Below are 20679 nucleotides of genomic sequence, written 5' to 3'. Positions count from 1 at the left end.
AATTGAAAGAGGAGGGGAGAGTGTAACGAGAAGTATGACTTAAGTAATGTAAATACAGACAGAACAAAACTTGAAGAAATGCTATCAAAATAGGCATCAAATATAAGGCACTCTAAATGCAAACAATTAAAATTAAAATAACTCAGCATTTCCAACAAATGCTGTATGCGACAAAACATTTCTGATTTAACAGAGCAACATGAGTTTGGCTTTGCCCCATTATACATCAACAATGCTAATTTCTTACTGTATACTATAGACAATTATACGAGTGAATACATTTTTAAAACATCTTGACAACTATTATATTACAACATTCTCCCCTCCTAAGGGGATATGCACTGACCTTTCCCCACATGCACACTTCCTATATTCAGTATGGTCTGTTATTGCACTAAGGTGTTACGAATACCAAACTTTACTGGAAGCTTTAACATTATAAATGTGTGTGTGTGTATGCAGGCACACACATTATTTCTGTCCTTTATTTTTGGGTAGGACTGAGATTCAAGTATCACTGATGTGCATTCCTCATTTTCCCTAGGAAAAGAAAAAAAGAAAATCTTGAAATACAAAAATGTTCAGAAATATTGTATGGACTCAGTGTAGCATTTTGGATTTTATCCCACAGCTCCAAAAAATCCAAGTCATGGAAGAACTGATATGTGTGTGTGTGTATATATACATACATTTATTTATAATTGTGTGCATTTCTGTCTATCTATCTACGTGTATTACTGTAAATAGATAGAGAGCCAATCATAGAGATATACATATATTTATAGATAGAAAGAGAAAGGTGTGTGGGTTTGTGAATTAGTAGCAGCTTTATACTTTGCGCTTCCCTGTTGATTCCAAAAGAAACTAAACAAAGCCTTCCATATGGGGATTAACTGATTTGATATTTCAGTTTAAAAAATCAAAATCAAAATGTAAAAATAATACCTACACAAGGATGTGGTCCTGGAGATAAATATAGGGCTGCACAAAAAATGTGCAAATGTTCAAATTATTTAACATTTTTATAGATAACAGTTCTACAGCATAAAAAAAACTACAATTCTGAAACAAAAAAATGAACAGCTTTGCAACTTTTTAAAATCACTTCATTGAATGATAAACTTTTGTTTAAAAAAAGAAAAAAGTTTACACAGTTAGAAATGAAGCACAGGTCAGCAGTATCTTTACAATACTAAAAAAACTAAATCAAGGACTTTCTTTTTCAACATTTTGCCCTTCTCCCTCCCACCCACCCCCAAGTGTTGTTTATGAGCAATATGGTGAGAAGGGGAGATGTTGAAGCAAAGGGTCCATTTTCTTTCTTCCAGAGGAGCCAGGTATTGGCTTTTTGATGAGCATCTTGCCCTGAATTGCAGTCCTTCCAAGGTTATCACTGTTAACAATCATGCAATCCTGAACAAGATCACGGTTCTTTGCAGGAATTTCCTCTTCCCTTTAATTTCAACCAAAGTGGAATCCTTGAGGTATCTGTAAAATGTAATCCTTCAGATGCCTCAACCAGTCATGATTCTTCTACTATTTTTCTGGTTAGGTTTATTGAACTGTGAATTGTTGGTCCACCTGGAATAGTTTTTTTCCTTTTAATATTTCCCACTAATTGGTTTTTAGTTAGGAGTAAAGAAGTACTTCTCAAGCACACTGTATGGCTCAGAAGAGGCTCTCTGGATCTTAAAGGGCCTGCAGTTAAAAATCCAGGATGGGTTAGGGTTTTTTGTTTGTTTGTTTACGTTGCATAGTGATCAAAGCTGCCCAGGTATTCTAGTGCGGCTCGATAGCAGAACTGGTATTGATCCTTGAAAAAAGAGAGAAAGAGAGGTTAAAATAAAACTGCCGTATATTCTGGCTATGGACTTTGTGCAGACGGAGCATAACCAGTCTTGTAACCCTGATTAAGAGAACAAGGAGTGGCCATGGGCTTCTGAGCTCTTTCATCATGCCCTCTGTCTTGAACTCCCTATTCTATTTCTTGTTGGGTTTACCCACAGACTACCATAACAACAGAATCTGATGTTCCCATCTTAACCAGGTTTTGCTATTGTATGTACCCAGAGTAGTGAGTTGTGACAAATCTTGTATTTTTACAGTAATATTTGCAAGTTTGGATGTATATGTATGAGTGAACTGTATACGTGACATGTTTACATGTACACATAAAACCAGTCTGTGAAGTAGCCCATTTTCTATTTGGAACTTATTTGTGTTTATAAGTAGGGTTGGAACCCGTGAAAGATTTCTGCAGTTTGCTGATTCCTCCTCCATTGCAGTCCTTTGACTCTCCACTGATGCTGTTACTGGTGGTTTCCTGTCTCCCAGGAGAAGCATTTTAGGAGGCTGTTGGGCTGTAACAGGAAGGGGGAGATGAGGAAGGTCTGTCCCACTGATGGAAATTTCTTCCGTCAGTAGAAATGTGCCTCAGGATCTAAGCCATAGTGAGAATATGTATGAGTGAAGATTAACAGGAAGTTATTCCAGCTGGGGTTGTTTCCAAAAGGTTCCAAAAAGTAAGAAGATTCATATAGACAAAGGTATAGATATACACACATACAAATAAATAAATATAATGCTAGATTTGTTTTTAGGAATTAATGGGACATAAAGCCATCCCCCCCACATTTTGCTTAGATGTACATCTCTACACAATGTGGATAATGAAAAATAAATTGAATTTACACTTCAGTTTTGCCACAATGAGTAATCAGGCTCTGTGGTAAGATACTTTTAATGATCTCTGTTTCATGGTGCTTATAGTAAAAAAAAAAAGTCCAAAGAATTAACATCTGTTAATTGAATTTTAGTGTGGAATCAGGACTTGCAGCCAAAGTTCTGACTGATAAGTTCTAATAATTTAAAAGTCTGTCTATTAAGGCTCCTCTGTGTGTTCCCTAAACCACAGCTCCCAACATTTGCTGTTTGCATCCACTCTGCACCTCTCCTCTTATCCCTTGTGCACACCAAGGGAAAGTGAGGGAGTCTTTTGTTCCCATTTCTCATTGGCTATGCTGTCTATTTTCCTCTTACCTTGTAGCTATATGCACCCCTAAGTTCCCCATTTCTCAGGAGCAAAGAAATTTTTCACAATGGAGCAAGGGTGGCCAAAATAAGGGAGCTCTTTATCAGTCATGGGGTAAACGGAAGATGATCCAGTGCAAGGAACTGGATGCTGTCCTGAGACCCAGACATGTATGTGGGAAGACTTGTCTGGCTGCTCCTACAGGCACAAATTTGCAGGGAAAGTCTGTGCCACACAGCATGCATGAAGATTATGGTTGGGCATACCGATATACCCAAACTGAACATGAACCCGAAATTAGCTGTTTACTGAAACTCCAGAAGCCAAATAGGCAATTCCTGAAAAAACCGAATAATTATTAATAATTTACTAAATAATAATATTATTAATTATTAATAATTATTCAGCTTTTTGGGGTTCGGCTATTCACCTTTGCTCAGATGCATGGCTCTGTGCTTTCTCCCATTTTTCTATCTTTTTTTGTACTGGTTTTGTTAGGGATAGGGGTCTGTAACGATACCCTTCTATACCCCCTGTAATATGGACACCCTTGGACTCTCATGTCTGTACATTGGGACTGTTGCTGAATGGCAGGGGAGGCATGGAGAGAGACAGCACCACACTCCAAGACACAGGAGCACCCCAGACACCCCACCGGACATCGCTGTATGGAGCCAGCAGGGACCTGCGAATGGCCCACAGCACCTAGACCCGGATAAGGGAAGGGGACATGAACTCCATCTTGGATCTGAACACAGAACAGAACAGAGAACTCCAAAATCTTTTCCTGAGCCTTTCTGCCAGAGACCCGCCCCTGGAACAGCTGCCTTCCTGGACAATCAAAGACACGGCCGGCATATCAAGATCTGCCTGACGACTTCAGACTCAGAACAATAGCGTTTTCCCCTTCCACACCTTACATTCCTTCTCAGGGCAGGCTAATCCCATCTTCTCCTTCCCCTCCCTGCTCCCAGTTCCTGCCAGCTGCCAATAACACAATCACTGAGGGATTGACAGTCATCAATAATCCCCTCATATTCCGATCACCCTGGCCCACACCTTTTCACCACTCAATCTTTCTCCAATTTTGAAGCAATCTTACCTTTGTGCCCCACTGCTCACATGCCCTGTGAGTCAGTCTGCCTCATGGGCAGAATTTTACTATAAAACAGAGAGACCTGGCACATGTCACTCTCCCCTTCTCATTTTTGGATCCAGAACACAAGATGTGAGTCCTACACCTGGTGTGTAGTCCTTTCTCCCCTTCCCTCGTGCAGCTGCTATTCTGGAACCTCGCTCTGCAGAAAAGGTGACTATGAACCACTTTACTGCTATCCCTTTTAGAACTAGTGTGTGTGTGTGTGTGAATATTGCGTGTAATTGCGCTTGTATGATTTGTGCCCCCTTTCCCCCTAAATAAAGTACATCCTGTTTTGACTGCATTCAGTCTCTTTAGCCATTTGTTCGTTATTGGTTTTGCTCACCTTGCATAGACACAGGAATAGACCCCGCTAAAGCCTCTCGTTTGTGCTCTAAATTTGTCTCTAAACTGACTAATTCCCCCATTAAAAGTTGGAGACCCCAGCATTCCCCGTAACACGTCATGTAATTGGAACCAACTTTGAGACAACTTGGTCTGATTAACCATTCAGTGGGTTAATCTGGCTAAAGCATAAAAGTTAAAAGACGGGGCTCATTAAGTCCAGTCCAGAGGGATATACCCTCCAACTAAAAAGAACCGGCTTCAACAGCTGCTCACACCACCAGGCATCCGAAGGAGACTCCCTAACCCGTGTAGAACAGTCTCCTTCACAACAGCCCCCGTGGTCGATACTTTGGCTGGCTCCAATATCACTTCCCCCCCCCCCGAAAACCTGCTCTGAAATGGAAGGTTGCCCCGAGTAGAGGCTTCATTTCCAAGCACCGTGACCATCTCTTGAAATCAGATTGTTGATGACTATAATAAAGGACTGTTCACAGGATGTCATTTGCTGCCAAAAAAACTGTTTTCCGTGCCTTATTTTGCTTACATTTAAGCTTTTTTCCTCAGTTTGGAAGCTAATTTGCATGGACATCATGCTGTGTACCCCAGATACGAAGGGAGCCCCAAGACTTTGAGGCACCAGCCTGCCAATCAGCTCTTTCCACCAGTTCTCAGCAATGCTGAACTTCTGAACCTGAAAACTGATGAACAGCTCAGCTTGCAAATGCCTGGAGGATGGGGGCAACCCCTTTGTTGGCCCATAAAATTGGACCCTCTGTCCCAAAGTTCACCAAACTCCAATGACCATCTAAAGAGAGTCCCTTGCAGCTCTGCTGTAAATTTGGTGACTCTTCCTCCACAAATGCCCTCACAGGAGCTCTGGAAAAAATCCCCATAGACTATAATGGACCCAATGTTTTTCAGTAAACCCGGAAATAAAGCCAAAATACCCTTTCTGGTAGAGTTATTCGACTTATTCTGGTTTACCAAAAAAATCGGGTTCAATAAAACCAAACCCAAAATTTGCTGATTTTTTGGCACAATTCTAATGAAAAAGGGCAAGAGTCCAGTAGCACCTTAAAGACTAACAAAAATATTTTCTGAAGAAGTGAGCTGTGACTCACGAAAGCTCATACCCTACCAGAAAATATTTTTGTTAGTCTTTAAGGTGCTACTGGACTCTTGCCCTTTTTGACTACTGCAAACAGACTAACACGGCTACCCACTGTGAATTCTAATGAAGATATATATGCATTCTCTGTGAGAATCTCCATGCAAGAAAAACGTGACATCCATTTTCTTATCATAAATGAAGGGGAACATAATCTGTTAAAGTTTGCATACAAATTAATAATGGTTGTATTAGTGTCACCCCCAAAAGACAAGTAATTCAAACTATTCAACATACATTAATGTTTTGTGTGTAAAAAAAAAATCTTGCTGAAAATGGTGTGCTGCAGAAAGTTCAAGCCTGTATCTAGGGCTGTCGATTCGGTTCGTCCCGAACCAAAAAACAGCCGAATTTCCCCTGATTCGGTGGTTTTTAGTTCGGATGGAACCGAACTCAAAAAAGGTGGGAAAACGGGGAGCTGAATTCAGCAAGTTCAGGGTGTTCAGTGAATAAATTTGGCAAATTCAGGGTTCGGCGCAGAAGCATAACCATCAGTTAGTAAGCAGCATTCTCCCCCTGCCAATCAGTGGCCAAGCTGGGTCTTCTTCTGGCCAATCAGTCACGATTGAGTGCATGAGCCCAGCTGCTGTGCGGCCCGGCCGGGGAGAGAAAGAGAGAATATCTGTTTGTGTGAGAGAGAAATCCCCGTGGGGGGGGGTGCTTGTGCACATTCGCTCCTTTCCGTGGCTGCAGGGGGCATATTTTTGGGGGTACAGCCCCCAAACTTTCAGCGTAGCTTCAGAGGAACCTTCTTGAAAGAATCCCCAAGTTTTGTAAAAATTGGATCAGCGGGGGCTGAGATATGGGCCGCCCTTTTCCCTATTGGGATGAATGGGATCAGCTGATCCTGTGTGCATCTCGGCAGCGGCAAATCCAAGGCAAAATCTCCCGTGCTTAAATGGAACCATATTGGATTACCCAGTCCTCCAAGTCCCTCCTGATGGAACAGAAGACATCCACAGTAAGACCCCTTGTGGGGCTTTAATCTATAATTTTTCTTCTGTGTGTGTGTGTGGGGGGAAGCAGAGTCTGTGTGTGTGGGGGGAGGGAGCAGTTTCTGTGGGTGGGGGGGAAGCCAAAGGGAGCTTTCACCCGTTCTGTCTGGGGGGGTGCTCCCTCGAGTCTCTCTCTCCCTGGTTTGAGAGGGGGGGCTTCAGTTGTGTGTCCTCAGGTTTTCTCTCATTCATAAGATCGGTTAGGTCTATTCTGATGCTTGCTTAAAAATTGTTTTCAAATTGTGACTTAAAGAATGCATTTGCCTGGTCCCGAGTCCAATGCAAAAGGGGAAATTCCACCCCCTCCTGCTCCTGATGCTTAGCTAGCATGCCTCTGTCCCTTTCCATGGTTTGCAAACTCCCAGGCGTCACGTGTTGCTTTGCATGGTTGCAAACGTGTTGCTTTGCATGTTTGTGTTGCTTTGCATGGTTTGCAAACTTCTTCTGTCCCTTTCCATGGTTTGCAAACTCCCAGGCGTCAGGTGTTGCTTTGCATGGTTGCAAACGTGATGGTTTGCATGGTTGTGTTGCTTTGCATGGTTTGCAAACTTCTTTGCACCTGCCTCGCCCTTGCTCCCCGCAGCTCAGCTGTTTGTCGGGGCTGGGAGCTTCGAGTGGGCAGCAAGCTCTGCTAATTGCAAATGTACATTAAGGAGGGGGGACCCCTTTCGGGGCCCATATCTCAGCCCCCGCTGATCCAATCTTTACAAAACTTGGGGGTTATTGCAAGAAGGGTCCTTTGAAGCTACGCTGAAAGTTTGGGACCTCTACCCCCCACAATGCCCCCCCGGAGCCGCGGAAAGGTGCGGTTGTGATTTTAATGGCTTTATTCAGCCGAATTTTTCCCTGAACTCCGGACCGCATGCCGAATTGCACGGACCCGAAGCAGAGGAGTTCGGAATTCGGCATTTCCTGAATAAAAACGGGCCGAATTTTGCCAAATCCGAATTTTACCAAAAAAAAAAAAAAATTCAACAGCCCTACCTGTATCCTGTTTTTTGATGCCTGGGTTGAAGTTTTAGAAAATTTGTACAATGTGCTTCTGAGCATATGTAGAAAACATTCATTCACCAAAAAACTGCTATTAATTATTCACTATTCCCCCATTATGGGTATTGTAAAATATGGCATGACTTCCATTATAGCATGAAAACCTCTTTTTATTGCCTCCACCTTTTTTGCCAGCATACTGCACTGTCAGGGAAAACGACCAAACTCTACAAAACTCTACTCCTCTTCCTAGCAATTCCTAGTAATTCTACTTACAATTACATTCTTTCTTCACAACTGCCCAACTCAAACCCACTGTCCTGGTAAGACCTTGTTCTTCTCAGAGCTACACTTACACCAGTGGTCAGTCAAGGATTGTTTCCAGTACCACAGGTGAACCCAGAGAACAAACAGTCTCATTTGTCAGTTCTTGTAGGTTATCTGGGCTGTGTGACCATGGTCTTGGTATTTTCTTTCCTGACGTTTCGCCAGCAGCTGTGGCAGGCATCTTCAAAGGAGTAACACTGAAGGACAGTGTCTCTCAGTGTCAAAGTGTGTTGGAAGAGTAATATATATAGTCAGAAGGGGGTTATGTTTGAGCTGAGCCATTGTCCTGCAAAAGAATCAAAGGTAATTGATTCATTGTAGGACAATGACTCAGCTCAAACCCAACCCCCTTCTGACTATATATATTACTCTTCCAATGCACTTTAACACTGAGAGACACTGTCAGTGTTACTCCTCTGAAGATGCCTGCCACAGCTGCTGGCGCAACGTCAGGAAAGAAAATACCAAGACCACGGTCACACAACCCGGATAACCTACAAGAACTGATGAACTCTGACCGTGAAAGCCTTCAACAATACTCTCATTTGTCTTCCACAAAAGAAACACAGCCTTTTATGAATGGTCTGTTTCAGCTGGATTCGCTGCTCTCTAACTGCATAGTATTTGCAGTCCAATTCTCAAAACGCTATGCACAGGGGCTTTTTGCCCCAAAGAAATTACAGGAGTACCTTATGATCAATTATGCATTCCCAGCAAAAATGCAAAGCTTCTGAACTATGTGTAGCCCCCCCACTGAAAATACTGCTTTGTAATTGGCTGTGGTGTCTTTTTTTAACATACATCGCCAACCTCCACCAGCCCTGCAGTGGGATTCTTTCATTTGCTTTGGCTGTAAAAATGGTCATTCAGTTCAGATCAGAGAAGGGTCTGGACACCCTCTCTGACCAATTTGTTTCTGCATAACTAAATCCTGGGATCATAAGAACATAAAAACACTTGCACAGTCATTGGTGACATTCATCGTTCCATCTGTAGTCTCGCACTAGCAAAAAAAAAAAAGGCTTTTATGCCTTTAAGAGGACATGTATAAGGGGAAGGTGGCAAATCAGCCTGGCTCTGTTCCATCCTGCTGAGAACCGAAACTGACCCACACTTGCAGAAACTGACCCACAATCATGGTATTCCAGCACTATTCTCTCACTAATGCACTAAATAATGGCTTCCAGGGGAGGGGTTGGATAAGGGGGCAGACACGTTTCCTTACAGTACAAAAGTACCAATTACAAAGAGGGACAGAAAATATAATTTTGATTATCTGTTGATATTCCATATTTTCTGTATTTTTCTCACCTCTGTCTGTACCATGGCTGGCCGTTGCGTCCTTAACATTTTGACAGTCTGGAAGATATCAACAACACCTTCATATCTCATTCTTTCCAACACAATGCTCAAGGTTATGAACACGCCAGTCCTTCCAACACCCGCACTGTTGCATTAAGGAAAAGGAAAAAGGAACATAAAGAATATGGCTATACACTGTGCTGTAGGCATACTGTGCTATACATGCCTTAGATGTTCTTTTTTTTTTTTAAATGAAAATGAAATGAAAAGGGATCATTATGTGGTAAACTCAGATGGATCTGAAAGTGAAATAAATCAGGAATTATTTGAAGGGAATACTATTTTTCACCAATTATAGAACAGTCAATATGTGATAATGAAACTGGGGCCCTCATGCCTGACTCAGAAGGTTTGTCCCTCATGCAGGGGTTGCTGTTTGAACTGATGATGCATACAGCTTACATAGCACACCATTTTTAAAAACTTAACTAATCTGATGAACATTTTTCTTTGTGTTGAGAAATGACTATTACAGGTTGCTGACCACAAATCGATCCACAGTTGTGAAAGAGCAGGAGTAGTCTGACCCACACTAGAAAATGCTAAGGCTGGCTAAGTTTGTTTGGGGCAACAACTTCCTGGAAAAAGCTGGAAACACTGTTCTTTCATGTTTTTTTAGCCCTCAGCACTTTTTTTGCTGCTAAGTATCTGGAGAAGAAGTAATGAAGAAACCAATAATGATACAGGGACTCTTCAAAGTGTCAGAGAGATAAAGACTGCAGAAAACTATAGATGTAACTATTTCACAGTAACTTGGAAAGCAAATTCAAGCAGTGTGCCATATTTTCAAATACAGAAGTTAATGCTTTCTAAGGAGATTTATTAAGTCTCAGACCAAAAGCTGAACTGAACTGTTTAATGATTGCACACTGTTTTGTACATTCTTATGTTAAACTGGTACAGAAGTTTTAAAAATAAATATTTTTATCAGACGGCTAACTCATTCCTGATGCAAACTGCTTGATACTCTAGATGAGGTCTACCCGCCCTGGCCTCATCCCTCCACAATATGTAAAATCACAGTCTATTCTTCCCCTTGCCCATAAGGGTGAGGGATGAGGACAATATTACATAATATACAATAAGTGAGTTAGCTCTTTCTGTTCACACACTCAACCAAACTGTTATTCTTGTATAAAACTGTGAAGGAGAGTAGTTTTGCATCAGGAGCATCAGGCAGTTGCTTTTTCGAAAGCCAAAGCCCTAGAAAGGTGTAACATATGGCTGATGGGTAAGCCATTGGCCTTGTGTTGACCATTGATTTTATATTTCTAAATGCTAAATAAGAAGCACCAAGTGTTGTGTAAAAGTTCATGCAGAGAGAACAGAACACAAACACATACATATATAAACACTAGGTGCCTAGACATGAACAGCTTTTACAGGATCAATGTTCAGCAATGACTGTTTACACAAACAGGTAAGATACAATGCCTTGGATCCTATTCAAGGCAAGTGGCATTGCATTTAATAAACAACTTTCCTGCTTCCCCCTTCTGCTTCAGTCTCCTATGCACTCTGAAATTTTGCCCCTGTGGGTCAGAACATCTTGGGGGTAGAAATGGGGGTCTGCAAGGTGGGAGGAATTTGTGAGAACTGATTTCCCCCTCTACCACATGCAGAGAAGGAAGTTAGTATCCAAACCAGTGACTATGACTGGTCCAAAGGCTGGACAAGCTGAAAGATGGGACTCTAGGATGAGTGCCACCCTTAGAATACTTGGGCTGTAACCTGCTATTGAAATAAATCCAAACTACTGCTTTACTTCTCAGATTTTAAAAACTGCAGACTCAATACAATGACTTTTTGGGGACTGTCACACCACCTAACACAGCAAAGGTAATAAATATAGTGACTTTAATGGTACAGTAACATCAGTGGTAGTTCACTGTGGCATCAGGAGCGTTGCAATACTTGATTAATGAACAGAATTTTAGGAGACCTACCCATTATCATCCTAACTGAGCCAAGGGTACTCTACATCATTTAAGATTTCTTTTAGCAAATTTATTTGTACAGTGGACAAAGCAGGAACACAGGAAGGAAGTTGCTGCTTATATTGTCACATCTACTCCCTGCCACAGAGGTCAGGCCCAGCTCTTGCAAACTTGCCCTAAAACTCTCACACCCATTCCCATCCTTGCAATTCTACACTGTTTCTGTTCTCCTGGATTTCCTCAATGCTGTAACCATGAAATTCTGGCTGTAATTTTTTAAAGGCACAGCCAGGGCAGATGAATGTGTGCCTTACCTTCTCTTATATATTGCTGAGTCCTGGTTTACCTACGGGTGGTAAAATGTAAAAATGTAAATGGTTTGGTTGCTAAAAGTGTTTCATTACTCCACTGAAATATCTGATCAGCTGTACAGCCATTCCTGGCTTGGTTTTTCATCTGGGCCTCCATGGCTTAGAACGCTCTTCTCCTTCCGCTTTGGTTTATGGATCTCCTCATAAGCCCTATTCTTAAAGACAAGGCCCTATTCTTAAAGACAAAAGGCCCTCACAGCTGCAAAACCTGGCAGAGGGTTTTCATTATGTGTTAAACTCACAATTTTAATCTATAACATAATTTAGAAAGCAATTTATTAAATAAGAGACCATAAAAATATTTTAGTTGACTGTGTAGAACTTTAATATGCTAAAACTGTACCATAAAAAATTCAATTAAAAATGAACAACACAGAAATATCTGCCTCTCTCACCCATATTTTAGCTCACAAACCTTAGAACAAGTTGATTCAGACACAAAACAAAACCACAGTTTTAACTCATGTGTCATTTATACAAAAGGTAAAAAATTATAGCAGTCCAACCAAAAACATTCCTAATTAAAATTTCCAAATAATTTATCATAGACTAAAATTGAAAAAAATATGATTTAAACTAATTGCAGTTGCCCAACACCAGCTAACCATTGCTAAACCTGGTTCGTGAAACCAGGAATTGCTCATAAATGATCACTGAATTCTGACTTCTTTCTCACACAGATCAGCATCTTAATTTATGTGCACAGTGTTTGTACACTAGAAAACTATGACCTGGAAGGAAACACATGATGTTGTGCAACACACATCATGAAGAGTGGCTGGAGCACAGGTTCAGAACTCTTTTAAAGAGACATTGGCCTGCATAAATACTCTTTAAATCGTCTATCAGTAATCTTACAATCATTATGAATACAGGTTAGTATTAGTATCATCCCTACATTGTTAATGGGAGGCTGAGATAATAATGTCTTGCCTAAGGCCACCACCCTCTGATGACTTTCTGGTTAAGAGCTACTCACACAGACTGTTATTTGCATTCTTCACTAACTTACCTTGTCAAACCATTCCATCTGTACCTCTACTTCATCATCCAGAAGTTATCACAAATGTCTGCTGTTGTTTCAAAAGGGGTTATAATAAGGATATGCAACACAACAACACCTGAATTTCTTTTGCTTTTACTTACCTACAGTGAACAGAGATTGGCCCATCTTGCCCAAATTGTTCTTTTGTTTTATGCACTTGGCCTATGAAGTCAATGAACCCTTCTCCTGACTTTGGTACTCCTTGTTCAGGCCAATCGGTGAACTGGAACTGCCTCACTGTTCGAGATTGGCCGTCCTTTAATGAAAGGCACACATAGAGGATATGAAAGTCAGTAGGGCAGAAAACAAGATTCAGGGTGGGGAGAGATAAACCAGCAAGTACTATAACCTGCAACAAGCAAAAATAGTAATGATAGCATTTGTTAAGACACTTCTAATTATAATGCTGGTGAGCCTATATTACCCTCCTTGTAAGAGTGCAATTTCATTAACCACAGTGATGTCTGATATTTAGATCTTGGCAAAACAGACTCTAAGGACAAGGAAATTGTGAGCCAGTTAAATGGTGGTGCGTTGTTGTTGTTTTGGCTCAAGGTTCATATTTGTGCAAGACATTGGCTTGGCAGCCAACACAATAAAAATCCTCTTTTAAAGCCACTAACACTTCCCACTTGGCCAGAGGTACTTTCAAGGTTCTTCATAATGCCCTTCAACTATGACCTGCTTCTTATTTGGCAAAGCTATCTCTAGGGGCATATCTTCTGTGAAGGGCACTGTCCATTATCTAGAATATGCTTTTTAGGGTTTCCAATCCCTTCGGGTAGTTGCTTCTCTGGCACATAGCAAATGTAGCACACTGATCGCTGGTGTGTGGCTGTGTGTGGGGAGAGAAACACAATCCCTGGGTTGTCACATCAATGAAGTGCTAGTGGAAGGCACTTACTGATTCCTATCTTTCCTTCTTCCCCCTTCCCAAGGAACCAAGTCCTCTGAAAAACTATGTGAAGGGGCAAACATGTGAGACTGTCTGCACCTTGCTCTTGTGCTAGAGGTGCCTCTTGTGCTAAAGGAGGCTTGGCTGGAAGGAAATAAAAGCCATTTGGCTTTTTATCCGCAGAGGTCCCATGACCTCTAGCATCCGCTTTTTATTGATCTTGGTGGGTTGCTGGCTGAAAGGGGAGAATAGGAAAGATCTGCATTTGGAAGCACCTTTGTACTTGGTGCTTCCAACACTCTGCTTTACTGCCCTGGAGGTGAAATTTACTTGCTGCAAGTAAGTAGGAGAGTGGCTCTTTACACATTTTTAATGAATGTGCTATTTCTGAAATGGACTCTGTAAGATTAAGAGTAACCTTGAGTTGTTAACTTTCTAATCATTCAAAGGATAGCAATCATGAGTAGTCACTATCAGATCAGTTCAATGATCCAGAGATAAAAGGTTTAGCTCCCATTATATATCAACATGAAGACATCGTTGGAAGATCTCTGCTCAATCAGACCAAAGTTCCATATTGTGAGGGTCTGCATGTCTCTGTCTGTCAGTCCCCTCCCTCCACAACTGTGCTTTGAACTCGTAAAAGCGGTTCACACCTTTTGGCATTTCCTGGGTTCAGGCGCCGTATCTGTCAGGCCCTGACTAGTATGCCTCCTCCCCAATAGATGCCTCCCCTGCTGTGCTTTGTATTCACTCCCTCTTGCCAGATTTGGCCTTGGAGACCAGATAGCCCTAACAAGCCCTCTGGGGCCGATTGATGTCTGTATTGTACCTATCTATCTTGTAGCTTCCCATAACATTGGTGTGAACTTTGATGCCCTGTAGGAGATATAACTCTGTAGCTTTGGAGTCTTGCTCACTTGCAACTTTAACTCGTGTTTGACCTACTGTCTGAAGCCTTCAATAAACTCCTTGTTTCTGTATCTAAGTCTGAGCAAGTGATTTTATGAAGTTTGCACAGTTCAGCTGGGAACTCTCACATTAAGTTGCAAGTCATTGCCTCTTCGTACTGCTCCTGTACCGTCTCGGGACAGCCATGCAAGACGATGGGGATACACCTGAACCACAAGAGGACCCGCAGGACAGCGGGGTACCTAAGCGGCCCGACCCCAAACCCTCGGAGGGTAAGTCGACGGGAAGGTGCCTAGCGGACCCGACTTGGGTCCGGGATTGGGTACGAAACCCAAAACCACCTTTAATTCCTGGCTGGACTCTCCCAGAGGGTGGTCACTCTCCCGGACCGAGTCGCGAGCGCGGAGGACAGCGGTTCCCAGTATGGGGTTCGAGGAGGACCCCGCTCGGAAGGAAGCCCTGTTACTTCACCAGATGGATGAGGAACGAAAGCGGTGGCAGGAGGAGCGCCAGGGGTTGATCGATCGGATGGACACTATGCAAACTATAATGCTTGAGATGGCCAGCGCACTGGACACACTGAAGGTACAAACCCCCGCCGGCGACCCTCCGGACGGAGCCCCGGCCGCACCACCCACCCGGCCCGCTGCACCGGCTCGTCGGGATTTGAAAATCACGTATGATGGGTCAGGGGACCAACTGACCTTTTTTATGGTACAAGTGGACATTTTTATGCGGGAGCAGGCCCGAACCTTCACCTCAGAAGAAGCCCAGGTTCAGTATGTGGCATCTCTTCTCCAGGGTGAAGCGGCCGCTTGGATGGTGTTACAGTATGAACTCCGCTCCCCAGTCCTGCGAAGCCTCGATGACTTTATGGTAGCACTCAGAAACCGTTTCGAGGACCCGAACTTAGGGGAGCGGGCCAAAGCCACCTTGATGCAGCTGCGCCAAGGGACTAAGTCGGTTGCGCAGTATGCGAGCGAATTTCAGTCGCTGTCAAGCAGGATTTTGGATTGGAGCGAAGCTATGCGAGTACAATGCTTCCGGGAGGGACTGAACCCGGAGTTGCAACACTGGGCCTTCATGCAAGGTAACCCCCCCGATGTCGAAGGTTGGGTCCGTCATGCTGCCGACATCGAGAATCGAAGGCAGCTATTGACCCTATCCAAACAACGCACCGGGCGTGATTCCAAACCCCGGGGAGACAGACCCGGCGGCATGAGGGACTCCCGTCCTCAAGGTGGAGGGGGCCCTTCTATGGCCAAACGCCGCAAACGCTTTGAGAGCGGGGTCTGTCTCGTTTGCGGGGGGAAGGGACACTTTGCCTCCCAATGCCCGTCCCGTTCAGGGCGTCCGGGACCGCCTCGCCCAGCCGTGGCCGAACCGGAGAAGACCCCAACCGAGGGACAACCTCGTCGCCGGAGCGGCGCAACCAGCCGTCGGAGCACACCTCCCGCCCTGCACGCACGCACCCAAGCCGGAACCTCGTCCTCAACTGGTCCATCGGGACCAAGGATTACAAATGAAGCCTTTGACTCATCGGAGTCACGGATTACAAATACCACATCTACTTCCTCCAGCGAAGAAGAGGATTGGGAAGTGTCGGCAAAAAACGCCGCCGGTCTGCTGTAAAGGGAGCTCCTCAGCAGACCGCTCCCAAAGTTGTGCAAGGAGCTCCATTGATGGTAAGCGCACAAGAGGACAATGTTTATATTAGGGTCCACCTTTCACTGCCCAAAGGGGGTCCCGTACTAGAATTCCCCGCTCTGGTTGACTCTGGCTGCGCTCGCACCTTGATTAGCGAAGAAGCGGCCAAGAAATTGCGCGTCAGACGTAAACGTCTCCCAGACCCCCTCCGCTTCTCTCAGATGGACGGTAGTGACTTTAAGAAGGGGCCCGTTACTCACCGCACAGCCGCGGTGGTCATGGCCGTGGGGGAACATTGAGAATGACTTTACTTTACCATTGCCCCCATAGTCGCACCCGTAGTACTTGGAATGAATTGGCTGCAGGGCCACAATCCCTCCATAGACTGGGTGAAGCGAATGCTCACCTTCCCCAGGGACCCCTGTGAATTGCACGATAAGGACCGAGTGCTCTGCACTCCGGCAGCCACCTTGGTGGGGTCCCCCGTATCCGCCACTCCACCACCCCAACTGCCCGACGAGTATTCCCAATTCGCCGATGTGTTTGATGTGCGGGAATGTGACGAACTACCCCCTCACCGAGAGACTGACTGTGCTATTGAAATTGTGGGGGATGGCAAACTGTCCAAAGGGAAAGTTTACCCCATGAGTCTAAATGAGAAGGCAATACTGCGGGAATATTTGGACACCAACCTGGCGAGGGGTTTTATCCGCCCGTCTAAGGCGCCATACTCGGCTGCCGCTTTCTTTGTCAAGAAAAAGACGGGAGACTTGAGACTGTGTATTGATTTTCGCAGACTGAATGCTGTCACTCAGTCTAACGCTTACCCCCTCCCTCTCATTCCAGACCTTCTAGCGCAGTTGAAGGAGGGCCGAATCTTCACCAAATTGGATTTGGTGGAGGCCTATCACCGCATCCGCATAAAAGAAGGGGACGAACCTAAGACTGCCTTCTCTTGTTGTTTTGGAATGTTTGAGTATTTAGTAATGCCGTTCGGACTTTCAGGGGCTCCAAGTGTGTTCATGCAATTGATCAATGAAGTGTTACATGACTTGTTATTTCGTGGGGGGGGTGGTCTTCCTGGACGATATCCTCATTTACTCGGAAACCATGGAAGAGCATGTAAAGCTAGTACGCGAAGTCCTCCAGCGGCTACGTGAGCATAAGTTGTTTGCTAAGGTTTCCAAATGTGATTTCCACCAACCCTCCATTACGTTCCTGGGCTATGTGATTTCCCATCAAGGCTTAGAAATGGACCCCAAGAAAGTGCGGGCGGTTATGGACTGGGAGCCCCCCACTACGCATAGGCAGTTACAACAATTTTTGGGCTTTGCCAATTTTTATCGAAATTTCATTCCCAACTTTGCGCAGGTGGCCCTTCCCCTAACCTCCCTTCTGCGCACCAAGGGGAAAGGGGCGGGCGCCACTCTACCCTCTGCCCGGTTGCAATGGTCTCCGGACTGCCAGCAAGCCTTTCAGACACTTAAGCTACTCTTCTCGTCCGAACCTGTGCTGGCTCACCCGGACTGTAATAAACCTTTTGTGGTTCAGGTTAATGCCTCAGACGTCGCCATGGGGGGGGCCCTCTTGCAGCGGGACGAAAACGGTGACTTAAAACCGTGCGCCTATTTCTCCAAAAAGTTTTCCCAGTCCGAGATTAACTGGGCCATTTGGGAGAAGGAAGCGGCTGCCGTTAAGCATGCCCTCACCATTTGGAGGCATTTTCTGGAAGGGGCGGAGACCCCTTTTGAAGTGTGTACCGACCACAAGAACCTTGAGGCTCTAAAGGGGGCTAGAAAGCTCAACGCAAAACAAATTCGTTGGGCCCAATTCTTTGCTAAGTTCCGGTTTGTCCTGAAACATGTGCCCGGGAAAGAGAATGCTTTGGCTGATGCCCTCTCCCGGCTCCCCCAGTACCGTAACGACTTCGACCGGCCAGTGGACTCCCTGTTCACCCCCGAGCAAAGAGGGGACGTTCCGGGACTCGCAGTAACCACCCGGTCCCAAGCCCACCGCCAGGAAGCCCTCCCACTCAGAGGTGTTTCAGAGGCTTTTCAGCAGCGGCTCAGGGACGCTTCTCTGAGGGAAGCAGAGCTACAGACTCTTCCCACGGGCATGGAACAACAAGACTCTTGGTGGGAGCAGGGGGGTAAACTTTACGTTCCTGAACTTCTTCACAAAGAAGGGTTGGGAATGGTTCACGGAGCCAAACTTGCGGGTCATTTTGGGTTTGTTAAGACTTTACATTTGGTGAGACGTCAGTTTTGGTGGCCCAGCATGAGAGCCGATATGGAACTGTACGTTCGCAGCTGTCCCATCTGCGCCACGGCCAAAAAGTGGATGGGAAAGCCCCCCGGACTGTTGAAGCCTCTGGAAACGCCAACCATGCCCTTGGAAGTGATCGCTATGGATTTTATCACTGACCTACCACCCAGTCGGGGCAAAACTGTACTATGGGTGATCACTGACCTATTTTCCAAACAGGTGCACTTTGTTCCTTGTGCAGGGCTACCTTCAGCCCAAAAGTTGGCTAAATTGTTTGTAAATCACGTCCTGAAACATCATTCGGTCCCCAGGAAGGTCCTCTCCGACAGAGGAGCCCAGTTTGTTGCCAAATTTTGGAGAGCCTTCTTGAAAATCATGGGGGTAGAAGAGCAAGGACTTTCTTCTGCCTATCACCCCCAAACCGATGGTCAAACGGAACGTGTCAATGCTGTAGTCGAATGTTATCTCCGATGTTATGTTAACTACCACCAGGACGACTGGGTGGACCTGTTACCTTTTGCTGAATATGCCTATAACAATGCCCCCCATTCCTCCACAGGTTTCAGCCCTTTCCATGTGGTGTATGGGAAGGACTTTGGACCTTTCGGTTCGGCCACCATCACCCCTGAGCTCGAGGGAGTTCAGGAGGTCCAGGATTGGGTGCAAGTGGTACGGTCCACTTGGCCCTGGTTACAGAAGAACCTTGAAAGGGCAAAGCGTAAATATAAAGATCAGGCAGATAAACATCGGTCCCCGGGATGGGAACTCAAGGAGGGGGGACTAGTTTACCTCTCCACTAAAAATCTGCATTTCCTTCGACCCTGTAAAAAGCTGAGCGACCGGTACGTGGGCCCTTTCCCCATATCCCGAGTGATCAACGATGTCACAGTGGAGTTAGAACTCCCCAAATCCCTCCGGGGGGTGCATTCTGTGTTTCACATCAGTCTGCTCAAACCCTTTGTGGCTGCACCTCATTTCCATCCCCCCCCCCAAGTCCGAGATTCCTACAGTTGTGGGGGGGGGAGACACATTTGGAAGTTTCCAAGGTATTGGACTCTAAGTTGAGAATGGGTAAAGTGTTCTATTTGGTTCGTTGGAAACATCTGGGTCCCGCTCATGATGAATGGGTGGCGGCTCCCCATGTGGCCGCTCCCCGCCTGGTTCGGGAGTTCCACTCCGCCTACCCCGATAAGCCTCGTCCGCCCGGGCTCGGGGGAGGGGGGCCTTAAGGGGGGCAGAATGTGAGGGTCTGCATGTCTCTGTCTGTCAGTCCCCTCCCTCCACAACTGTGCTTTGAACTCGTAAAAGCGGTTCACACCTTTTGGCATTTCCTGGGTTCAGGCGCCGTATCTGTCAGGCCCTGGCTAGTATGCCTCCTCCCCAATAGATGCCTCCCCTGCTGTGCTTTGTATTCACTCCCTCTTGCCAGATTCGGCCTTGGAGACCAGATAGCCCTAACAAGCCCTCTGGGGCCGATTGATGTCTGTATTGTACCTATCTATCTTGTAGCTTCCCATAACATTGGTGTGAACTTTGATGCCCTGTAGGAGATATAACTCTGTAGCTTTGGAGTCTTGCTCACTTGCAACTTTAACTCGTGTTTGACCTACTGTCTGAAGCCTTCAATAAACTCCTTGTTTCTGTATCTAAGTCTGAGCAAGTGATTTTATGAAGTTTGCACAGTTCAGCTGGGAACTCTCACACATATACTCCAGAATCACATTTTCCAGAATGGCCAACTATAAACAGAATTCCCCTGCTGTTGTTCTTCAGCAAGTAGTAATCAGATGAACATGGTGATTCCAGCCAGCCATCATAACTAAGAGCTCTTGATAGAACTTATCCTCTATGGATTTGTATACTTTCTTTTTAGAGCCACCTAAGCTAGTGTCCATCATTTTCTCTTTTGCTAGTAAACTCAGTCTCTTATGATTTGCAAAAGGGAGGTATTACAACTCCCCCCCCTCCAAAAAATACAAGCCTGTCTCGCACTGAACCACAAGTTCATTACCTAGCTTCCATCATATCTTGCTTTGCATGGACATTGTCAGCAGACACACACACACAAAACCAAACACAAACAAACAAACCAGGGATTTGAGCACAACTGCGGCACTTGCTCATTTTTCCACATTGTCAGTCTTTGTAAGCAGTGACATTTAATAGAAGTGACAGAAATTGAGCCATTGCTGTTAACCATCATGGCTTCTAGATACCTCACACTTCCTGAAGGCATCTAGTTTCCCGC

The 20679-nt window shown here is 44.9% G+C and overlaps 1 protein-coding gene across 11 annotated transcripts in view; it reads right to left on the bottom strand.

Moving 5' to 3' along the window:
* Positions 1-1028: 1028 nt before the first annotated feature.
* Positions 1029-20679, bottom strand: part of LOC130477124 (receptor-type tyrosine-protein phosphatase delta) — a 619168-nt gene continuing 599517 nt past the window's right edge. For all 11 annotated transcript variants that reach the window (XM_056849115.1, XM_056849116.1, XM_056849118.1 and 8 more), the window contains 3 exons: positions 12814-12968; positions 9309-9444; positions 1029-1813 (listed from right to left, as the gene is read on the bottom strand). In XM_056849115.1, the coding sequence (XP_056705093.1) occupies positions 1745-1813; positions 9309-9444; positions 12814-12968 (360 nt within the window). In that variant the 3' untranslated portion in view covers positions 1029-1744. The remainder of the gene's footprint in view (positions 1814-9308; positions 9445-12813; positions 12969-20679) is intronic.

The sequence above is a fragment of the Euleptes europaea genome, chromosome 4 (genome assembly GCF_029931775.1).
Source record: "Euleptes europaea isolate rEulEur1 chromosome 4, rEulEur1.hap1, whole genome shotgun sequence".
In the NCBI taxonomy this organism is placed as follows: domain Eukaryota; kingdom Metazoa; phylum Chordata; class Lepidosauria; order Squamata; family Sphaerodactylidae; genus Euleptes; species Euleptes europaea.
This window is presented reverse-complemented; position numbering and strand designations above follow the sequence as displayed.